An 18,380-nucleotide genomic window follows, 5' to 3' on the forward strand; every position below is an offset into this window, starting at 1 on the left:
GCAGTGAAGGGCTCGTTGTAGAAGAAAGCTCTTCAGAAAAATAACAGCACTTTGTTTTTTGTAACAGCTTCTTGGAGTAGAAGAACAGAAAAAAACTGGTAAGACGTAAAACTTTGCGTTTAGGTAGGGTAGCTAGATAAATTGGGTAACTGGGTAATTTGTTGTTAACTTACGTAATTATTCTGTGTTTCACAAAAGTTAGCTAATGAATTCACACCCAAAACTCCAGCAGCCCAGCTGGCCCTACCAAATGTGTATGTTTATACTTACAGTAAACAAAACCAAAGTATCAATAATACCTATCAGAAATATTTGAAAGAAACCTCTTGAAATTAGTCCTATCTCAAAGACAAACTAATCCATCTGGAAAGTTTGCTTCACTCAAAACACAAATTACACAGAGTTAATAATACTGAGAAATGAAACAACATACCATATGCCACCAATTAATATAATACTGAAGGAAAAAAAAGCCCACTTGTTTTTTTTTTTGGTAGTTTTTTTTTGACTAATTTTTTTTATTAGCTAGAGCAAAAGATTTTGCTAGGATTGTAACAGCAGCAATTTTTTCTTCTTCTGAAATGTCCTTTCTCATTCCCTAATTCCTTACAACTTCTGAGTGTAAATCCAAGCAAAAAAGGAAATTCGTGCACTTGTGCCTTCGATGCTCCTGTCAGATTCTCTGTTTTTCTCCACATCTTCTTACACGTTCAGTCTTCACGCTGTTCTGCTGTGATGAGTTTGACAGAAGAATTGGTGATTATTAAGAGAGGATTTCTCTTCCTCGCCCCCTCCCGTCCTCCCTCCCCAGAGCTGGTTTCCTTAGCGCATTTCACTTAATCCCGAGCCTGCAATGATGCACGCTGCCCACAAGGCTGACAGCTGTTCGGCTAAATTCAGCTGTTGTCGGCTCAATTCGGAGATTGTCGGCCGCGTTCGGCTGTGTTGGTCTCTTCGGCCGAACTCGGAGCCGCTCTGTGCGCTCGGCTCGGTCAGCGCTGCCAGGGTTGCTGGGGGTGGGACTGTTGGCGTGTCAGTGCAGGGCCAGGGGTAGAACGCGATGATCTTTGGGGTCCTTTCCAGCTCGGGATATCCCACGGCTCTATCCCATGACTGCAGCTGCAAGACGCTGGCTTCAGACGGCTGTCAGCCGAGCCGGGGCGCGGTGAGTGTGGCAGCCCTGTGCCCGGCGCTGTGAATATTGCAGCGCTGTGAGTAGGGCAGCGCTGTGAGTACGGCAGCGCTGTGCCCGGCGCTGTGAATATTGCAGCGCTGTGAGTAGGGCAGCGCTGTGAGTACGGCAGCCCTGTGCCCGGCGCTGTGAGTAGGGCAGCGCGGTGAGTACGGCAGCCTTTGCCCGGCGCTGTGAGTAGGGCAGCGCTGTGAGTACGGCAGCCCTGTGCCCGGCGCTGTGAGTACGGCAGCCCTGTGCCCGGCGCTGTGAATATAGCAGCGCTGTGAGTACGGCAGCCCTGTGCCCGGCGCTGTGAGTACGGCAGCCCTGTGCCCGGCGCTGTGAATATTACAGCGCGGTGAGTACGGCAGCCCTGTGCCCGGCGCTGTGAGTAGGGCGGCGATGTGAGTACGGCAGCCCTGTGCCCGGCGCTGTGAATATTGCAGCGCTGTGAGTACGGCAGCCCTGTGCCCGGCGCTGTGAGTAGGGCAGCGCTGTGAGTACGGCAGCCTTTGCCCGGCACTGTGACTCGAAGGCGGCTCTGTCCGCACGGCTGTTCCCGAGCCCTTCCCTCGGGTTCCGCTCCTCGCGGTGCTCCCGCAGCGCGGCTCGGCGCTGGCTGTGCTCGGTTAGCTCAATCCAGAGCTCCGTCCCGGCTCGGGCCAGTGCCCGCCCCCGGCTCCTCCCCTCCGGGGCGGGCGGCGCAGTGCGGAAGGAAGGAAGGAAGGAAGGACGCGGGCCGGGAGGAAGCGGATCCCGCCGGTCCGCGGCACCGGGCGGGGCGGCCGGGCGGGCGCACGGTGAGCGGGGCGGCGCCGCGGGCCGGCCGGGGCTCGGGGGACTCCTGCGGGCTCGGGGCGCTCCTGCGGGATGGGCCAGGCCGGTCCCTGCGACGGCCCCGCGGGGTCGGGCAGAGGCCGGGGCGGGCGGTGCGCGCTGCTCCGAGGGCACGGAGCTGCCGGCAAGGGAGGGCAGGCCCCGCAACGAGAGACCCTCGCTGTGCCCGTTCTGCCGATGCTTAGCACGGCGATGGGGCTGCTCTCGCGTTTCTTTATGGTTTGCTGCGCTGAGAGAGTTCCGGAGCGGTTTTCAGGATCGCGCTCGCGTGTGGCTGGCAGGCAGCGTCACCAGCACGGCACTGCGATGCTTCGGCCGCCGCAGGGCAGGGTTTGCATCCAAATCAAACGCTGCTTTCGTGAAGGAAGGCGGGGGGAAAGCCAAAAATAGGTTGACGTGTTTGTTCAGTCCTTTAAAATGTCTTGACGGCTTCAGTGTTTAAAATATCCTGTTCTTTTGTACAAGGGCAGAATTGGTGAAATAGATCTAAAAATTGAAGGCTCTCCCTCTGCTTTTGGCGCTAGTATACCATTAAGGTGGCTGTTGCTCTTCCATATTGCTGGTAGCTGGAAAACCTTTTTTTTGTTTCATTTTCATGAGAAGAAATCCTGTTTATCAAGTTTTGGGAAAGAAATTTAAGCTAAAATGGAGTAGGGTTAGATTTAGGTGTGTTCCCTGAGAAGGTGTTGAGGCCCTGGGACAAGGTGCCCAGAGAAGCTGTGGCTGCCCGATCCCTGGAATTATCCAAGGCCAGGTTGGACAGGAATTGGATTAACCTGGGATACTGAAATGTGTCCCTGCCCATGGCACGGGGGTGGCACCGGATGAGCTTCAAGGTCCCTTCCAACACAAACCAATGTGGGATTCTGTAAAATTGTCGTTGTCTTAAGCAAGCTATCAAATAAATCCAGATGTTGAAGGGTGTTTCTCTGGCTAGTTTTGTTTTTGAAACACTCTTATGCCACCTTTAGGTAATCCCTGTATTTTTTTGGACTTAGAGAAACCAAATCTCATGAGGTAGGACGGGGGAGCAGGGGATTTGTTGCTAGTTTTTGTTGAACACGTGAAATCCCTGGGAAAGGATTCAAACGAGCTTTGCAGGGGGGTTTCACTAACACCGTTCTGTTGCCAGGGCTGCCCTGCCGAGGCACCATGGCGTTCAGCAAGGGATACCCAGTCTGTCACAGGCTGGATCACTAACACCATCCATCCTGTGTTGCCAGGGCTGCCCTGCCGAGGCACCATGGCTTTCAGCAAGGGATACCCAGTCTGTCACAGGCTGGATCACTAACACCATCCATCCTGTGTTGCCAGGGCTGCCCTGCCGAGGCACCATGGCTTTCAGCAAGGGGTTCCGAGTGTATCACAAGCTGGACCCGCCTCCCTTCAGCGTGATGGTGGAGACCAGGAGCAGGGAGGAGTGCCTCATGTTCGAGTCCGGAGCCGTGGCTGTCCTCTGTGAGTCCGTCGGGGTTTGTGTGGGAGGGGTGGCACACCTGGCACTGTGTGAGCCGTTGCATTTGGGGGAGGGAGAGAAGCAACTCTGCTGCTTTTCTGTCTGCTGATGAAGAGGCTTCTGGTTTAAATGAGAAAAGAGACAGTTTCTTATCTTCATGTGTAGAGGGAGAGTGTTGCACGTTTCATTACGTTTCTTTATACATCTATATTTTCGTGTCCACTAAACTTTTTTACGATTGCCTCCAACATCGCCTTGTTTCTTGGGTTCTGAACAACCCTATTTTGAACATGTGATAACTCGCTGACCAGCTAATTCTGATGTTGCATTTCATAGCAATAAATTCTGTGTTCTTGAATGTTATATCATAATTTGGTTTTATCTCATTTTGTGTGATATTTGATAGCTTTTTGGTTTTTAGCTTTATTTTGTCACTATCTTTTTCATCTCCCTCTAGACTGAGTATTGCTCTCTCTTGTAATAAAATGAGTAATATTTTGAAGCAGGATGTCTTGCATTGCAAAGTTATTTTTACATGTCTTAAGTGAAAAACGCGTGAGATAGTTCCTTAAGTTTTTGCCCCCTCCTTTTTTGTTTTGCTGGAGAATACTAGAACGAGAAGTGCAGAAGAGAACCTTAAGGCCTCTACATAGACTTTTAAAATAGGTAATATTATAAAATGTGTTTGTGTTCTTTAGGAAGTCAAAGCACCCGGTTGCACAGCTTTCCTGAGCTGGGTTTTGGCTCCTCTGCAGAAAGCTTTCTTTCCATGGCAGCAGTTTTCTCCTTAGCCAGCACCTGTTAGAGGCCAGGCAGTGACTGGCGTGGCTGCTGCAGCTGTGTGATGGCCCAGGTGAACAGTGGGTGCTTTGCTCCTGTTTTTAAAGTTCTGTTTCTTTTCCAGGTACAGTTTCTGCTTGCCATGTATTTAAGTAATCTCCTTGGCTTTGGCAGCAGTATCCGTAAGGCACTGTGGTGTGGATTTCGGCTAAGTGTCCGGTCATAAAGGCAGCAAACAGGTTTAGTGCAAGCTGTGAAATATTTTGAAGATTTGTGGAACAGGTTGTTTTATCCTTTTTGGTAATTAGCGAACGTGTTTGAGCTGCTTAAGGGCTAACAGATGAGAAATGGTTTATTCCTGAAGGTTATGCTGGAAAAGGGCAGTGAGTCGCTTCTCTTGGCAGGGTACACTGCAGGCACCTGGATAAATGGCCTTTCCTAAGAATTAAATCCCATGTCACAGTCCTTCCCCACCTTGTTGTTACCGAGCAGAGGAAGGCAGCCCTGAAGGAGCTTGGAAGCCTCGCTCCCCTTGTGTTCTGTGCTTAGGGGGAGCTCATCATTAATGTGCACAGCAGTGTCCTTGGGGTTCTGACTGGTGGGTTGGGTCGCAGTGCATGCTCGTTCTCAGCTGCAAGTAGTTACTGAGCATTGTTTGCAGTGAGCTTAACCAGGAGACGGGTTATTCTTTCTCTCTCTGGTGCATGGGCATAGTTTTCCAGTGAATATTTACAGTGGCATTTTGCTTTAATTCCCTCTGTTTTATTTCCACCTAATTCCCTAAATTCTTTAGGTGCTGATATTTTTCTTAATGGTTGAAGATCACAGTCTTAAACTGACAGCAGAAAAGACCCAGGAGTCCCCTGGCTCAGGTTTCTTTCTTCTCTTTCTCTGCTTGCTGTTCCCGTCTGGTGTCTGTTCTTTTTAGCACATATTTAAAGGAGCACAGTTATTGCTACTTGGGAAGATTTGTGAAGCGCTGCTTTATCTCACTGGTTGTGTCACAGAATCCAGCCAGAAGATTGCAGGCTGTAGCTGTACAAACTTACAGGTGTTTGCACAAAATATAGACCAAGTTAATGCTATACTGCTGTGCCTTGGGCGAGATTTCCCATGTTTGTAAAATCGCTGTGAATAGACAGAAAAATGGTCCGACCAAGTATATATCAATGTAAATCCAGAACAGCATCACTTTAAACTGCCAAAATCTTCTGTGTTTTGATGATGGTGCTGCCGCTTTTTAGAGTACAAAAATTGACAATGCTGACCTCAAGAGTGTTAGACATTTTCCCAAATACTTTAGTAAATACTGGAGATGAATTAACACGTTTGGCCTTACAGCTGATCATAGTTCTTAGCTGTGTGTGGAGGGGATAATACATGCACAGCAGAGTAGATAATACCTGCACAGCCCAGTGAAATACATTTTAGCATTAAAACTGATTCATGTGGCTCAGTTCTGAGAGCCTTAGTGAACTGCAGCTCCTGGAATATCCAGGTACAGAAATTTGGTGTTGAAATGGGCTATGAGAACGGAGTGGAAGCTTACTGATCCTGCAGACACCACCTTAAAGGAAGCACATGTGTCACTGTGCTGAGGGAAGGATAAAGCTGCTTGAACCTTCCTCCCCGTGCCCTCGGTGTGGCTCTGCAGGATGATTCAGAGGATTCAGCCCGGCCTGGGTAGGAAATGCTGCACGGCTCAGGTGGTGCAGCACCTGGCGTTCAGAGTGTGTGCCATGTGCTGTTCCCGTCAGCCAGGTCCGAGGGAAGCAGGGAGCAGGGTGGAAGGGATGGTTCAGAGGTGGTGGTTGTGTAACCCCCAGTCTGAACGTGGGAGCAGCCCAGGCCGTGCTTCTCCTGGAGGTGCTCTGTGTGGATTATCTCATGTTGCTGTGGCTCATCACCTGAGCCATGCTTTGCTTTCCTGTGTGCATTTAACACCTCTTTGGTTGCTATTGGGTTACTGGAGTGTGGGGATCCTTCTCAAACCTGCTGAGAGCACCTGGGTTTAAATGCCAGCAGCTTCACTGCTGAATTGTTTGGAATTTAGTGGGAGGGTGTCATAGATGTGTTTTTGTTGCATGGGCAGTGTATTTTTCCTTTGAAATAGGGCTTTCTGAGATGTCTGAACTGGATAGGTTTCCCTGGCTGGGCAGGAGTGTGTTCTCTCCCTCTCCTGCTGGTGACTCATCCCACATGAGTGCTAAGCTGTCTGTGCTCCTGTCCCTGCCATGGAGAACATTGTGTCTGATAAACACGGAGCCGTGAGCGTCACGGCATCCCTGGGACCTCAGTGCCACTGCAGGGCTGAGCAGGGCAGGCACACCTGGGCTCAGTGTCACTGCAGGTGGGAGCAGGGCAGGCACACCTGGGCTCAGTGCCGCTGCAGGTGGGAGCAGGGCAGGCACACCTGGGCTCAGTGCCACTGCAGGTGGGAGCAGGGGGAGCACACCTGGGCTCAGTGCCACTGCAGGGCTGAGCAGGGGAGGCACACCTGGGCTCAGTGCCACTGCAGGTGGGAGCAGGGCAGGCACACCTGGGCTCAGTGCCACTGCAGGTGGGAGCAGGGCAGGCACACCTGGGCTCAGTGCCACTGCAGGTGGGAGCAGGGGGAGCACACCTGGGCTCAGTGCCACTGCAGGGCTGAGCAGGGGAGGCACACCTGGGCTCAGTGTCACTGCAGGTGGGAGCAGGGCAGGCACACCTGGGCTCAGTGCCACTGCAGGTGGGAGCAGGGGGAGCACACCTGGGCTCAGTGCCACTGCAGGTGGGAGCAGGGCAGGCACACCTGGGCTCAGTGCCACTGCAGGTGGGAGCAGGGCAGGCACACCTGGGCTCAGTGCCACTGCAGGTGGGAGCAGGGCAGGCACACCTGGGCTCAGTGCCACTGCAGGTGGGAGCAGGGGGAGCACACCTGGGCTCAGTGCCACTGCAGGGCTGAGCAGGGGAGGCACACCTGGGCTCAGTGTCACTGCAGGTGGGAGCAGGGGGAGCACCCCTGGGCTCAGTGCCACTGCAGGGCTGAGCAGGGGAGGCACACCTGGGCTGCCTGTGTGCACCCTGGTAGCTGTTCACTGCCATGGGGAGCAGTGGTACTCAGACCACTCCTTAGTGAGGAGATCCTTCCTTGCAGATCAGCCAAGGTGGTCTCAGCAGGCCTTGAAAAGCAGTGTGGCAGGGTTTTCTCATCCCCAGCATTGTGAGCTGAGCCAAAAAGTGTCAAAAGAAGAGGTGTCAAAAGTAATAAAATAGGTATTTGGTTGGTTAATTTAATAGGTGAAAGTGGTGACTCTGTTCTGATTGTGGTAATGTTTAGGTTTTAGCTTTAATTTAAATACTAAAAATCTGACAGTCGTAATTTGACAAAACCCTTGAGAACCTTAGTCTTAAAACATCAATACCAAATGGTGTTCCTAAATTTCTCACAATTTTTTCAGATTTTTTAGGTTCTAAACATTTTAAAATGGTAGTTGTGTGGGCTTTGTCTCGTCTAGTGTAAGTTAGAAGTCCTGGGTCTGAAGGAAAAGCATTCTGAGAGTCCCATGTTCTACCTGGGAACTGTAGGCACTGACTGAAATGTGCTGTCTCATGGTCCCTGTGAGCGCACCAAGAACAGAGAAAGCCTACCTGGTGACTTTCACTGTGATCCGACCCTTTCAGGTGTTAAAACTGGGAAACTGATCTCTGCATCTGGAATGAAGGGGAATACACGTTGAAGCAGATTATCCCGAAAACAGTATTGTTGATGGGGTTCCATTTCTGTAGAACTGGGAAGGCTGATGTATTCCCTTCAAAATCGTGGAATTGTTCACCTTTGGGGTTCCATTTCTGTAAAACTGGGAGGGCTGATGTACTCCCTTCAAAATAATTAATTGTTCACCTTTGTTGTGAGAGTCGGTGATTGAGCAGGTGTGCTTTTTACAGATGGTGTTTTAAAATGCTCTTGGCTGTTAATCATTAATAAATAGTGACTAGAAATTTTGTTTTTCTCTTGACACTGCAGATTGGGTTTTCTCCAGAGTACATTACAAATGAATTTGAAAATCACTTTGCAAGTGTTGTGATCTTGTGCAGTTTTTTGTTAGTTTGGTTTGGGTTCCTTGGTAGTGCCTAACAGTGACCCTGCAAGGATAAAACCTTTCTGTTTTTGGAGCGCTGCAGATGGGGTCAGTGGGACTGGTGCCTTGGGCTCTCAGAGAGCAGATTTGGCCTGTTCAGGAGGCTGGGTAGGAGTCCTTGGGAGGAGAAAGGGAAGGAGTGTGGTGGAGCTGTATCTGCCTGAGTCCATCATGGTTTGCAGAAGCTGCAGTGCTTTTCCTGGATGTTGTAACACTGCTGACCGCAGCAACTTCCTCACCGGGCACTGCCTGGAAAGCAGAAGCCTGGTGGGCATGGACCAGGGCTGGATGGAGGAAATGATGCCAAATTTGACATTTTCTCATGTGAACTTTGGCCTTGAAAAACAAGTTGAGGTGGGAAAAGTGCCGGCAGTGTAAGAGAGAAACGCTGAGGTGGTCACTGTGGAAAAGCTTTGAGGTCACACTGAATTGGGGCCAATGGAAATGAAAAGCACGGCATGAAACGCTTTTGGTTGGATCTTGGGCACTTTAAGCAAACAGCAATTGACCAGCCACAGTAAGGTGCTCTGGTTTTATTTGATTAGTTGGTTTTGCAACCCTTTGCTGCTCTATTGGCCTTTGTGGGCCTTTTTAATTGGTCTGAATTTGCAAAGCCCACGTTACTTAATTTACTTTTTGAGGCTTAGCAAGGATATCCAGCATTCTCTGCACTGGAAAAAGAGAATAAATCCATGTGGGACAGAAAAGGCGTTGTTCTGACATGTCACTAAATCCCAGCAGGCGCCTCTAAGGAAAACCCTGCAAGAAGTTTGAAAGGAAACCTGATCTTTCCATAATCATTTCAGTTGTGGAGGGAGGACACGGCAGCTTTCTGGGAACTGAGTTTAGAAGACTGTGTTGGTATCGTGAAACCCGTTCTCAAAAACAGACTGAAGGAACCAGGATCTGAGGTTTAGGAGTTCTTCCCAGCGCAGTGGTTTTCTGGTTAAGACAAACGCAGTTTGCTGATGCTCACAAAATGTTTTTAGATGAGCTGCAGGTTCTTAGCACTCACCCTGGGTGAGGGCTTCAGAAGTACATCTTCATATTGCTATAAAACTATTTTTATTACATCTGTATTAAAGGAATATTAGTGCAATAAGGTAAAGAAACTTTTAAGAAGTCCACTGAATAAAACATTTAATAGGGCTGGATTTCAGGCTGTGGTTAAATAATTGTTTAATCTATTTTAAGTGTCTGATCCACTTTAATGAAAGAGCTTGCGGATATTTGAACACAAGGGTTGTGCCTGTGCACAGGCAGGGCTGTACTGATCTTTGGGGATGCTTGTTGGGAAGAGCAGTTCTAGGTAAAATAGAGGGGTTTTATTCTAAATAAAATAGAGATTTTATTCTAAATGATGCAGCTCATGTGAGAGAGAGGACAGCAAAATGCCAGAGCAGATGGGCATTTTGATTTACTCCTCTCCATGTCATGTCCTGAGGTTTTCAGTGCCAAAGCAGAACGGTGCTGATTGTTGGTAGCCATGGAATCCCGATCCCTGCAGATCCAGTGGCCAGGCTGGAATTGTTGGTGTTCTCTCCTGGTGCAGTCGTGGTCGTGAGCAGAAGCTCAGGCCAGGTGGCATCCAGGGATCCTGCTGCTCTGGCTGTTACAGTGCTGATGGAAGGGCTCAAATATTCACTGAACTCCCAGGAGAGCCATGGCAGATAAACTTGAATTTCTTCTAAAATATGATAGGGCTATTTTGTGGGTTTTGTTTCAAAACTGCCTGTGGAAATTGTGTCTTCCCCATTCATGTAAGACATGGCTTTTCAATACCAGTTTTTGCGGACCTGCAAGAGTTCTGATCTGCTAGGAATATTTCTAAGATAGTTAAAATGCACTTGTAATAGTCTTGTGCATAGATAACACTGCCACATGATGGCTTTATTCTTGGAGAAAAAGGGTCATTTAAAAAGGATAATTTTTTTTCCATGAAAAAAAACAACATTAAGCACTAATTTTAATTACAGGAGAGCCTTCTCAGTCATCTGATTTGTCTGTGCTGTACATGCTTTTTATAACAAGAGATGATGTTGTTAAAATGCCAGCGTTCTCCTTTAATGTCACTTGGAGTTTTGCTTTTTTATTGCTGAAAAACATGGCACAATCATACTTTGTCACAGAGTCAACCCCTCATTTTCCGTTATCAAGTGCCATATGCTCATGCATTTTGATTTCTCTCCAGAAGCCTCAGTAAGCAGCTGCTTTGTGATCCCTCAGTTTGGAGTTTTCAGTGTGGAGTGTCTCGTTCTCACTGCCATAGTGCTGGGGCTTTTACATCAGCAGATCTTTCATTTCCTCTCCCCAGCCTCTGCAGAGAAGGACACAATCAAGAATACGTACTCCAAAGTCATGGATGCGTACGGGCTCTTGGGCGTGCTAAGGTTAAACCTCGGTGAGTCAAAGATGTGGAACTTGTGTTTTTCATTTGGGGCACAACCCTGTGCTGCTCCTGTGCAACTGCATCTTTGCAACAGAAACTGGGCTTATTTTTTTCTGTTTGTGTGGTTTGATTTTTTTTCTTTGCAGACTAACTTAGAAATTTGTAGCGCTCCCAGAAATGAGCGAGTGGACAAAAATAGCTTCTGTTATTGCAATCCCCGCTGTTTGCGGAGTAGTTTCTCCTTGGCATTGGCTCTCTGTGCGTTGTCAGGCACACTGGGGTGGGTTTGTGAGCCTTTAGTACAGGAATGGATCAGCACCTGCTCTGCTGAGATGCGTTCTCTCCCTGTGCTGCAGGGGACACGCTGCTGCACTACCTGGTGCTGGTGACGGGCTGCATGTCCGTGGGCAAGATCCAGGACTCAGAGGTGTTCCGGGTGACGTGCACCGAGTTCGTGTCGCTGCGCGCGGACCCCGCGGACGAGGACCGCGTCTCCGAGGTGCGCAAGGTGCTCAACTCGGGCAGCTTCTACTTCGCCTGGTCTGCCACGGGGGTCAGCCTGGACCTGAGCCTCAGCGCCCACCGCAGCATGCAGGAGCACACCACTGACAACAGGTTCTTCTGGTGAGTGCGCAAGTGCTCCGGCAGCGTTACGCCCTGAGCTCCTTTGCACTGTGACGCCTGGCAAGTGTTTGTCCCTGTCCTTCCCAGCTCTGTCGTGTGCACCTTTCTCCCACGAGCCTTGACATTGACTAGCATTACTCCAGCTCTGAGGGCAGAAGTGTATTACTAATGACAGGCTGTTTCTGTGACCACTTGGAAGTTTCTTAATTGATTTTTCACTGCTTATATTGTATTTTCATCTGAACATTGCCTGTGATGTTGTGTTTGAGTTTTGGTGCCTCCTAATTCTTCATCAGTTGTGTCAGTTTTTTAAATGGGTGTGGTTATGAAACTTCAAAGGAAGAAAATTACTGTTTTTTGGAACGTTCTGAATTCTAAAATTATGTGTTGTTTATAGATAGATTCCAAGGGGGTTTCCAACATGTGAAAGCACTTCAAAAGTTTTGTTACTCAAAAAATGGTGATATTGTGGGTTTTGTTGAGACAGCTGGTGGGCTCTGCTACAAAGTGCACTTTGCTTGGCTGCTGCATTCACTATCATTTTACTGGATTTTTTTGAGTAAAGTATTGTTTAGAGAGAGAATTTTTGGTGAGAGGAATACTGCTCTCTCTGTCAATCAGCAGCATAAATAATGCCAGTAATGCACCCTGACATGTCAGAAATTCTCTTCCCCTCAGCTTTTGCTAAAAATGCTCTGTGTGTCCAGGTGTCTTGGTAGGGTGCTGAAGATTTGGCTTTACACCGTTAGAACAGGTGAAAAGCTACATCCATTCCCCTCTGCTGGCCAAAATACACCCAACCAGCTCCAGCATAGGAGCCAGTGCTTTTCTGGTCTCAGTCAGGTAGAGGAATCTGGTCAGAGTGAAATACAAGAAGAAATTGTTAAGGAAGGAAATAAGCTCAGGTTTTCAGAAACGTTATTCCTTGATGTAGGTTTAGAGGGCTTGCGGAGACCGTGTGTTTGTCCGTGCATCTGGAAAAACACTTGGCTCTCCATGGATCTCTCAGGGCTTCAGAGAAACAGTGCCTGGTAACCCTGTCAAAGTGAGCTGGGCTGGTTCTGACCCCTGCTGTAAAACTCTGGCAGTGGCCCTGTTCTGTGGGTTTTTAGCGAGGACCAGTCCTGCCAGGAGGTGGCTGGAATGTCCAGATTCCAAGGTCTAGAAATGCAACCACTGAAAGCCAAGAACAGGAAGTATTCTTGCATATGCACTGCAAGTCAAGAACAGGAAGCGTTCTGCATAGGCACCTCAGTGAGCTTCCTGGGGGTTTTCCTGCTCAGAGTGCCCAGGGAAAGACTTTTTCCTGTGTGTCCTATAATAATGCACCTGTATACTCAGGTTTAGGTTGAAAAGGCTAAAATTTAAGAGCTAGAGATTTACAATGCATTAGAGAGTTATAATGAACATGCTGTTTGCAATTCCAGTAGTTTTCTGGGCAGAGGCACAACCAGGCATCTTCCTGGAATTGGCTTTTCTTTGCTGTGCTGAAAACTTTGCTCCCTTTTTATACAAATGAATGTTTCCAAAGAGGATGAAAAGCCAAGCCCCACTAGAGTGAGGCAAACAGAAAATCTCACAAAACCCAAACTTAAGTCTTTCTTGCGTAATGCAGCATGGCTTAGTGCTGGTAAGTGTGCAGGTGCATTCAAACTGTGGATCTTCCTTTCATGTGAGCAGTGACTGCTGTTAGAGAGTCATGTATGCAGTACATGGAGTACCAGCACCCAGCCCTGAAACTGGTGTTTAGAAACAAAGGGGGCCAATTGGCTGGGAATGTGTTTCTGGGAGCCTTTCTCGTGACCAGGTTAGGGTTAGGTGGCATGTAATGATGACATAGAATGGAGTATTCAATATCTATTCTATTGTAGCTTTATTTTGTGGTGGTGTGAGGTTGAGTGGTGTTTACACACTACAAAACAAGTAACCCTGTCACTGGAATCCTGTCATGCTTTCCTGGAGTCTGTAATCTTTGGCTTCTCCAAACAAGGCTGAGCAGAGCAGTATAAACAACTTAGAGTGTTGGTTTTTTTTGGGGGGGTGACAAACAAGGGCTATGAAGGTTATTATTTTAGGGTCATGGAAATTGATGGCTTCACCCCGTTTTCTTATTGTGCTATTTGCTATTTCAGGAAGATTTAATGAGAGTTATATCACAAAACTGTAGCATGCCTGTTTTCCTGGTCCCATTGGTGTTAGTGGGTGTGAAATGCAAGGAGTTAGCTTAAGAGTTGGAGCTGAGTTGCAATTCCCTCTGGTTGTTTGGCTGCGTTCCCCTGCAGGAACCAGTCCCTGCACTTGCACCTGAAGCACTACGGGGTGAGCTGTGACGAGTGGCTGCTGCGGCTCATGTGTGGCGGGGTGGAGATCAGGACCATCTACGCCGCGCACAAGCAGGCCAAGGCCTGCCTCATCTCCCGGCTGAGCTGCGAGCGGGCGGGCACCCGCTTCAACGTGCGCGGCACCAACGACGACGGGCACGTGGCCAACTTCGTGGAGACAGAGCAGGTATGGCGTGCCCCAGTGCCCACAGCCGGGCTGACGAGGCAGTGGAAGCCCTCAGTCATTGCGATGGTGGGATTCTTGCTCTAAATCAATGTATCACAGGTCAAGTCTGGCATCAGCAGGTATTGGAATGGTTTCTTTGATGCTAAATGAGGAAGCTAAGCAGGTTATGTAATTTGATGATCTTGGTTTTTAGTGTGGCTTATGGCAGGGCATGCCTGGGGCTGAGTTGCAGCAGCTTAAGAAGGTGCTGAACTTCTGTGGGTGCCTGTGCTTCCCCTGAGCCCCTGGAGCTGCGTGTGCCCCTTCTGGCCTGAGCTAATCTGAAGCGAGAGAAACAGGCAAAAGGGATTTTGGGCAAATACCAAAACACTGGAACCTTGTGGGTCAGGAAAGATAAAAGCATTGCTCTTAGCACAGCTCCTCTGGAAGGCAGCCTGTAGAGCCACTGTCCTTCTGCTGCCTTGGGTTGTCATGGCTCTGCCCTCATCACACAGAAATGTGAGACCCTGCTAAATCCTTTGTGCTGGCTTGCCTTGGTAGCCTGTTCCTGCAGGGGCGGTGCCTGCAGGGGCTGTTCCTGTGTTCGTGCTTCCAGGTTTCTTTGGCTGACCGACTCCTTCCAGAGCCCAGTGACTGAGGGAGGATTCCGTGCAGGAAGGGCTCTGCTTGTGCACCTCCAGTGCCAGTTGTTCAGTCAGAACACCCTTGTTACACTTGCTGTGCCCAAGTTTCCTGGTGTGCCAGTGTTGCTGAATGGCTGTGCTGTGCTATTCCACTGCAGTTTTCCTTTCCTGTGTTTTTCCCCTGCAGTTTTCCTTTCCCGGGTACTTTATGGACTGTGATATGTTGGTTTCTGATGCAGAAAATCTGTGCCAGGGCTCTGAGTGGGTGATTGTCTGTGCATTGGTGTTCATTTTAACTGTTCCTGCAGGAAGGTCTTACCAAGTTGTTTCAAACATCCTGCTCCTAGTGCAGAACTTACTCAAGGCCAAATAATAAAAGCTGTGTTTCTGTACACGTTGTGAATTTGGATTCTGCAGGGAACCATGAGAGTGATGGAATTTGTTGTAGGAATTGTTCAGAGTCTTGGAAACAGTGTTTTAGTTTGTAGTGTGGAGTGTGTGATGCATAAATATGTTGTATTTGCTCCATGTTTAGGTAAAGCTAAGATTTCGAGAATCTTACACTGTGATAATTATTAATACTGTGCTTTACTTTCCTTACCAGGTGATCTATTTGGATGACTCTGTGTCATCTTTCATACAGATTCGAGGATCTGTTCCGTTATTTTGGGAGCAGCCAGGACTGCAGGTGAGCAGGAGATAGATTCAATGATACAGATAATTGTTATTCATGTCCTTTTAAACATCAGCCAGTAGCCTTTGGGCTCTGCTTCCCAGCTGCCTGTGAGGATGAGGTGGTGCTTGAGAGCATGTGGGTGCTATTGTGTCTCACCAAACCTGCTTCTCTAAGTCCAAAAGTTTTTGTCCATTCTTTGTTCCATGTCTCCTCTTGGAAGTTCTTTTTCCTCTTTAAATGGGTTATCCAAGGACATTCAAAGAGGCTGTTTTCTTCTGAATTGCTCTTGAGGAGAAGTGTTCTCAAGAAGTCAATAAGGATCAAGAGTTACTGCAATACAATTTCATCACAATTTTCTGGAAAGAGGGACTGATTCAGCTCCTACTGCTGTGGCACATTTCTCACAGGAAAGGTTAAAGTAGTTTGTGCCTTGCAGGGACTCTGGGTTTTTTAGACATAGCAGCATTTCTCTCCAAACAAGACAATTGAATGTGCTCTTGGTGTTGTAGGTGGGATCCCACCGTGTCAGGATGTCAAGGGGCTTTGAGGCGAATGCACCGGCTTTTGACAGGTAAAATCATCTCAAGGTTTTGCTAATGCACTAAAAACCTCTGATAAGTTCTATCCCATCACAGAGATGGGATATGTTATTCCAAAGGGGAGGCTTTGTCTGTACAAATGTGGAATTGAGCAAAGCTGGGAACTTGGTGGGGATTGCTTGTGCCTTTCAATGCTTTGTTGACAAGTGTGAATAAAATTGGTTTGATACTTTCCAGCTTCTCAGTGCTGGAGGTGTTGCTGTTAATTTTTTGTGTGCCAGAAAATGACTGTGGAGTTTTTCTTCTGTTAACAGGCATTTCCAAACACTTAAAAATTTATATGGCAAGCAAATTATTGTAAATTTACTGGGGGCAAAGGAAGGGGAGCACATGCTCAGCAAAGCCTTCCAGGTGAGTATGGCACTTCTTTCCCTGTGCATATCCTTGGAATTTGCTCGTTTGCAATGAAGCTCTTAGAGAGCCCTTGGGGGGAGTAAGGGGCAAACCTGACTTTGTGACAAGGGAAACAAAATGCACATGTGAAATATTAATCAGTTCTGAGTGATTAATTTCAATGGTGATAAAAGTGGTTTCATTTTACCTAAAAGAAAGCTAATAAAAGCACTTCTAAAATATTACTTATCTCTTGTTTAGCTCCTACTTCTGTGTGTTCAGGTACTGGTATATTGATACTTTTTGTTCTGTTTCCAATGCCAGAGCCATTTGAAAGCATCTGAACATTCAGCCGACATCAAAATGGTCAACTTTGACTATCACCAGATGGTTAAAGGTGGAAAGGCAGAGAAACTACACAGCGTGCTTAAACCTCAAGTCCAGAAATTCTTGGAGTGTGGATTTTTCTATTTTGATGGGAAGGAAGTGAAAAGGTTTGTGTGTACCGCTTTCCTCTGATTAAAATGTGGTGCTGGGATGTGTTTCATCCCTCAGCAGGAAGATAAGAGAAGGCATGTTGCCTCTGTTATTGTGGTTTTAGTGGATCTGGGTGATCCTTAACAGCTGAAATATGAGTCACCATTTTACTCTGGTGAGATCTTGTCTCATTCTGTGTGTGCTCTAAAAATCTCTAAAGATGATCTCTGTGAGACATTCAAGGGGCAGGAATTAATTTCAGGCCTTTCACCTCAGGATTTTGTGAAAGGGTCAATGATCCCTTTTCTAGCAGGCAGCCACATGGAATTAATGTCTGTTTTTCCATCTTGCTGTGTAACAGGCTGAGCACTTCCCTCAGTGATGGACCCACAGTGCCATTTTTGTGTGGTGTAAGTGTTCGTGTTCAGGACAGTGGTTTGGCTGTGCCTGGATCCCCTGTTTGAGAGATTGCGTTCTGTCAAGCAGGATCGAGATGCATGTATCCTGCTCTGTCCTTATTCTTGATTCTTGGAGCAATGGTCGTGTTCAGGACAGTGGTTTGGCTGTGCCTGGATCCCCCATTTGGGAGATTACATTCTCTCGAGCAGGATTGAGATGCACATGTCCTGCTCTGCTCTGTCCTTATTCCTGATTCCTGGAGCAATGGCTGTTCTCATCTCAGCAGGAAAAGAGAAGCAGGGATAGAATAGGCAACACTCCTCTGCTCCCTTCCACACCCTTAGTCCTTTTCACTAATGCAGGGCAGGGTGCTGAGTGAGGCTCTCGCTGAATGATGAGGGGATGAGCTCCAAAAAGCTTTACAAGTGGCATTTTGGTTTTAATTGGGGGATTCAACTAATGCCATCACAAATGAAAATTCAACAGACGGAAAGCAAAAAAGAGTTGTGGCTTGTGACAGCTCAAGGAGTTGTGTTAATAGAAGGTGGTTATGCTTGTGAGTTCATAAACTGTCTCCCTTGGGAAATGTCAGGCCTTTTGCTTTGTGTTTCAAATCAAATGCAGAGACACCAATGCTAAAAAGGAAAAATATTGAAGCAAGTTGTTCAGAACTTGCAGTTTTTGATTAGGTCTCTAAAGGTGCTGAAACCACCCTGCCTTTGGTGGGCAGTGTGCAGTGGGAATGCCACCAGTGAGGGATAATGTGTGTCCTTGGGAGAGCCATCAGTGTTTGTACTCTGAGCTGAGCAAGCAGCCCATGGTTGCTGCTGAACATGATCCTGTTGAGAGCTTCTAGCAGGAGTTCCTGGGCTTTTCCCAAAGGAAGTGCAGCAGTCCTGAGTGCTTACAGGCCTCAAACATCCCTTGGGCTAAAGGGGAGAGGCTAGTTTTTCATTTTTATCAGCAAGTACTGAGGCACTGGAATTGGCTTTAGTTAGATCATAAATTCCTGTAACTTTTAGTTAAAGAAAATTCAAGAACTGACTCAGCAGGTTTGTTTTTTTGGTTTTCTTTTTTTCATTTTTGTTGTAACTACGAGTTATTTCTCTCTGAGGTTCTTTGGTAGTGTGTTTAAGTGCTTGAAAAGAAACCTTAATCTCGCATGGCACTTAACTAAGCAAGGAGGACTGGGAGCAGGGGAAGCAGAAGGACTGATGTGATTTGCAGGAACAGCCTGAGCTGTGCTCAGTGAGCACGGGAAGCTCACCCTGTGCTGCTGCCACGTTTGTGGTGTCCTTGTGGGGCACTGACAGTGCCCCGGCGTGCCGCTCTGTCCCTGCCTGTGCTGAGGAGCCGTGTGCCGGGTGAGCAATTTCAGCCTTTC

At 47.9% G+C, this 18,380-nt stretch overlaps 1 protein-coding gene across 2 annotated transcripts in view; it reads left to right on the forward strand.

The window, feature by feature from the left end:
- The first annotated feature begins 1,891 nt into the window (after positions 1 to 1,891).
- The window catches only part of SYNJ1 (synaptojanin 1), a 49,568-nt gene continuing 33,079 nt past the window's right edge, over positions 1,892 to 18,380 (forward strand). For both annotated transcript variants that reach the window (XM_059492903.1, XM_059492912.1), the window contains exons 1-9: positions 1,892 to 1,974; positions 3,326 to 3,469; positions 10,683 to 10,769; positions 11,114 to 11,381; positions 13,664 to 13,889; positions 15,117 to 15,200; positions 15,698 to 15,759; positions 16,042 to 16,138; positions 16,445 to 16,614. In XM_059492903.1, coding sequence (XP_059348886.1) covers positions 3,346 to 3,469; positions 10,683 to 10,769; positions 11,114 to 11,381; positions 13,664 to 13,889; positions 15,117 to 15,200; positions 15,698 to 15,759; positions 16,042 to 16,138; positions 16,445 to 16,614 — 1,118 coding nt within the window. In that variant the 5' untranslated portion in view covers positions 1,892 to 1,974; positions 3,326 to 3,345. The remainder of the gene's footprint in view (positions 1,975 to 3,325; positions 3,470 to 10,682; positions 10,770 to 11,113; positions 11,382 to 13,663; positions 13,890 to 15,116; positions 15,201 to 15,697; positions 15,760 to 16,041; positions 16,139 to 16,444; positions 16,615 to 18,380) is intronic.

The sequence above is a fragment of the Ammospiza nelsoni genome, chromosome 2 (assembly GCF_027579445.1).
Source record: "Ammospiza nelsoni isolate bAmmNel1 chromosome 2, bAmmNel1.pri, whole genome shotgun sequence".
NCBI lineage: Eukaryota > Metazoa > Chordata > Aves > Passeriformes > Passerellidae > Ammospiza > Ammospiza nelsoni.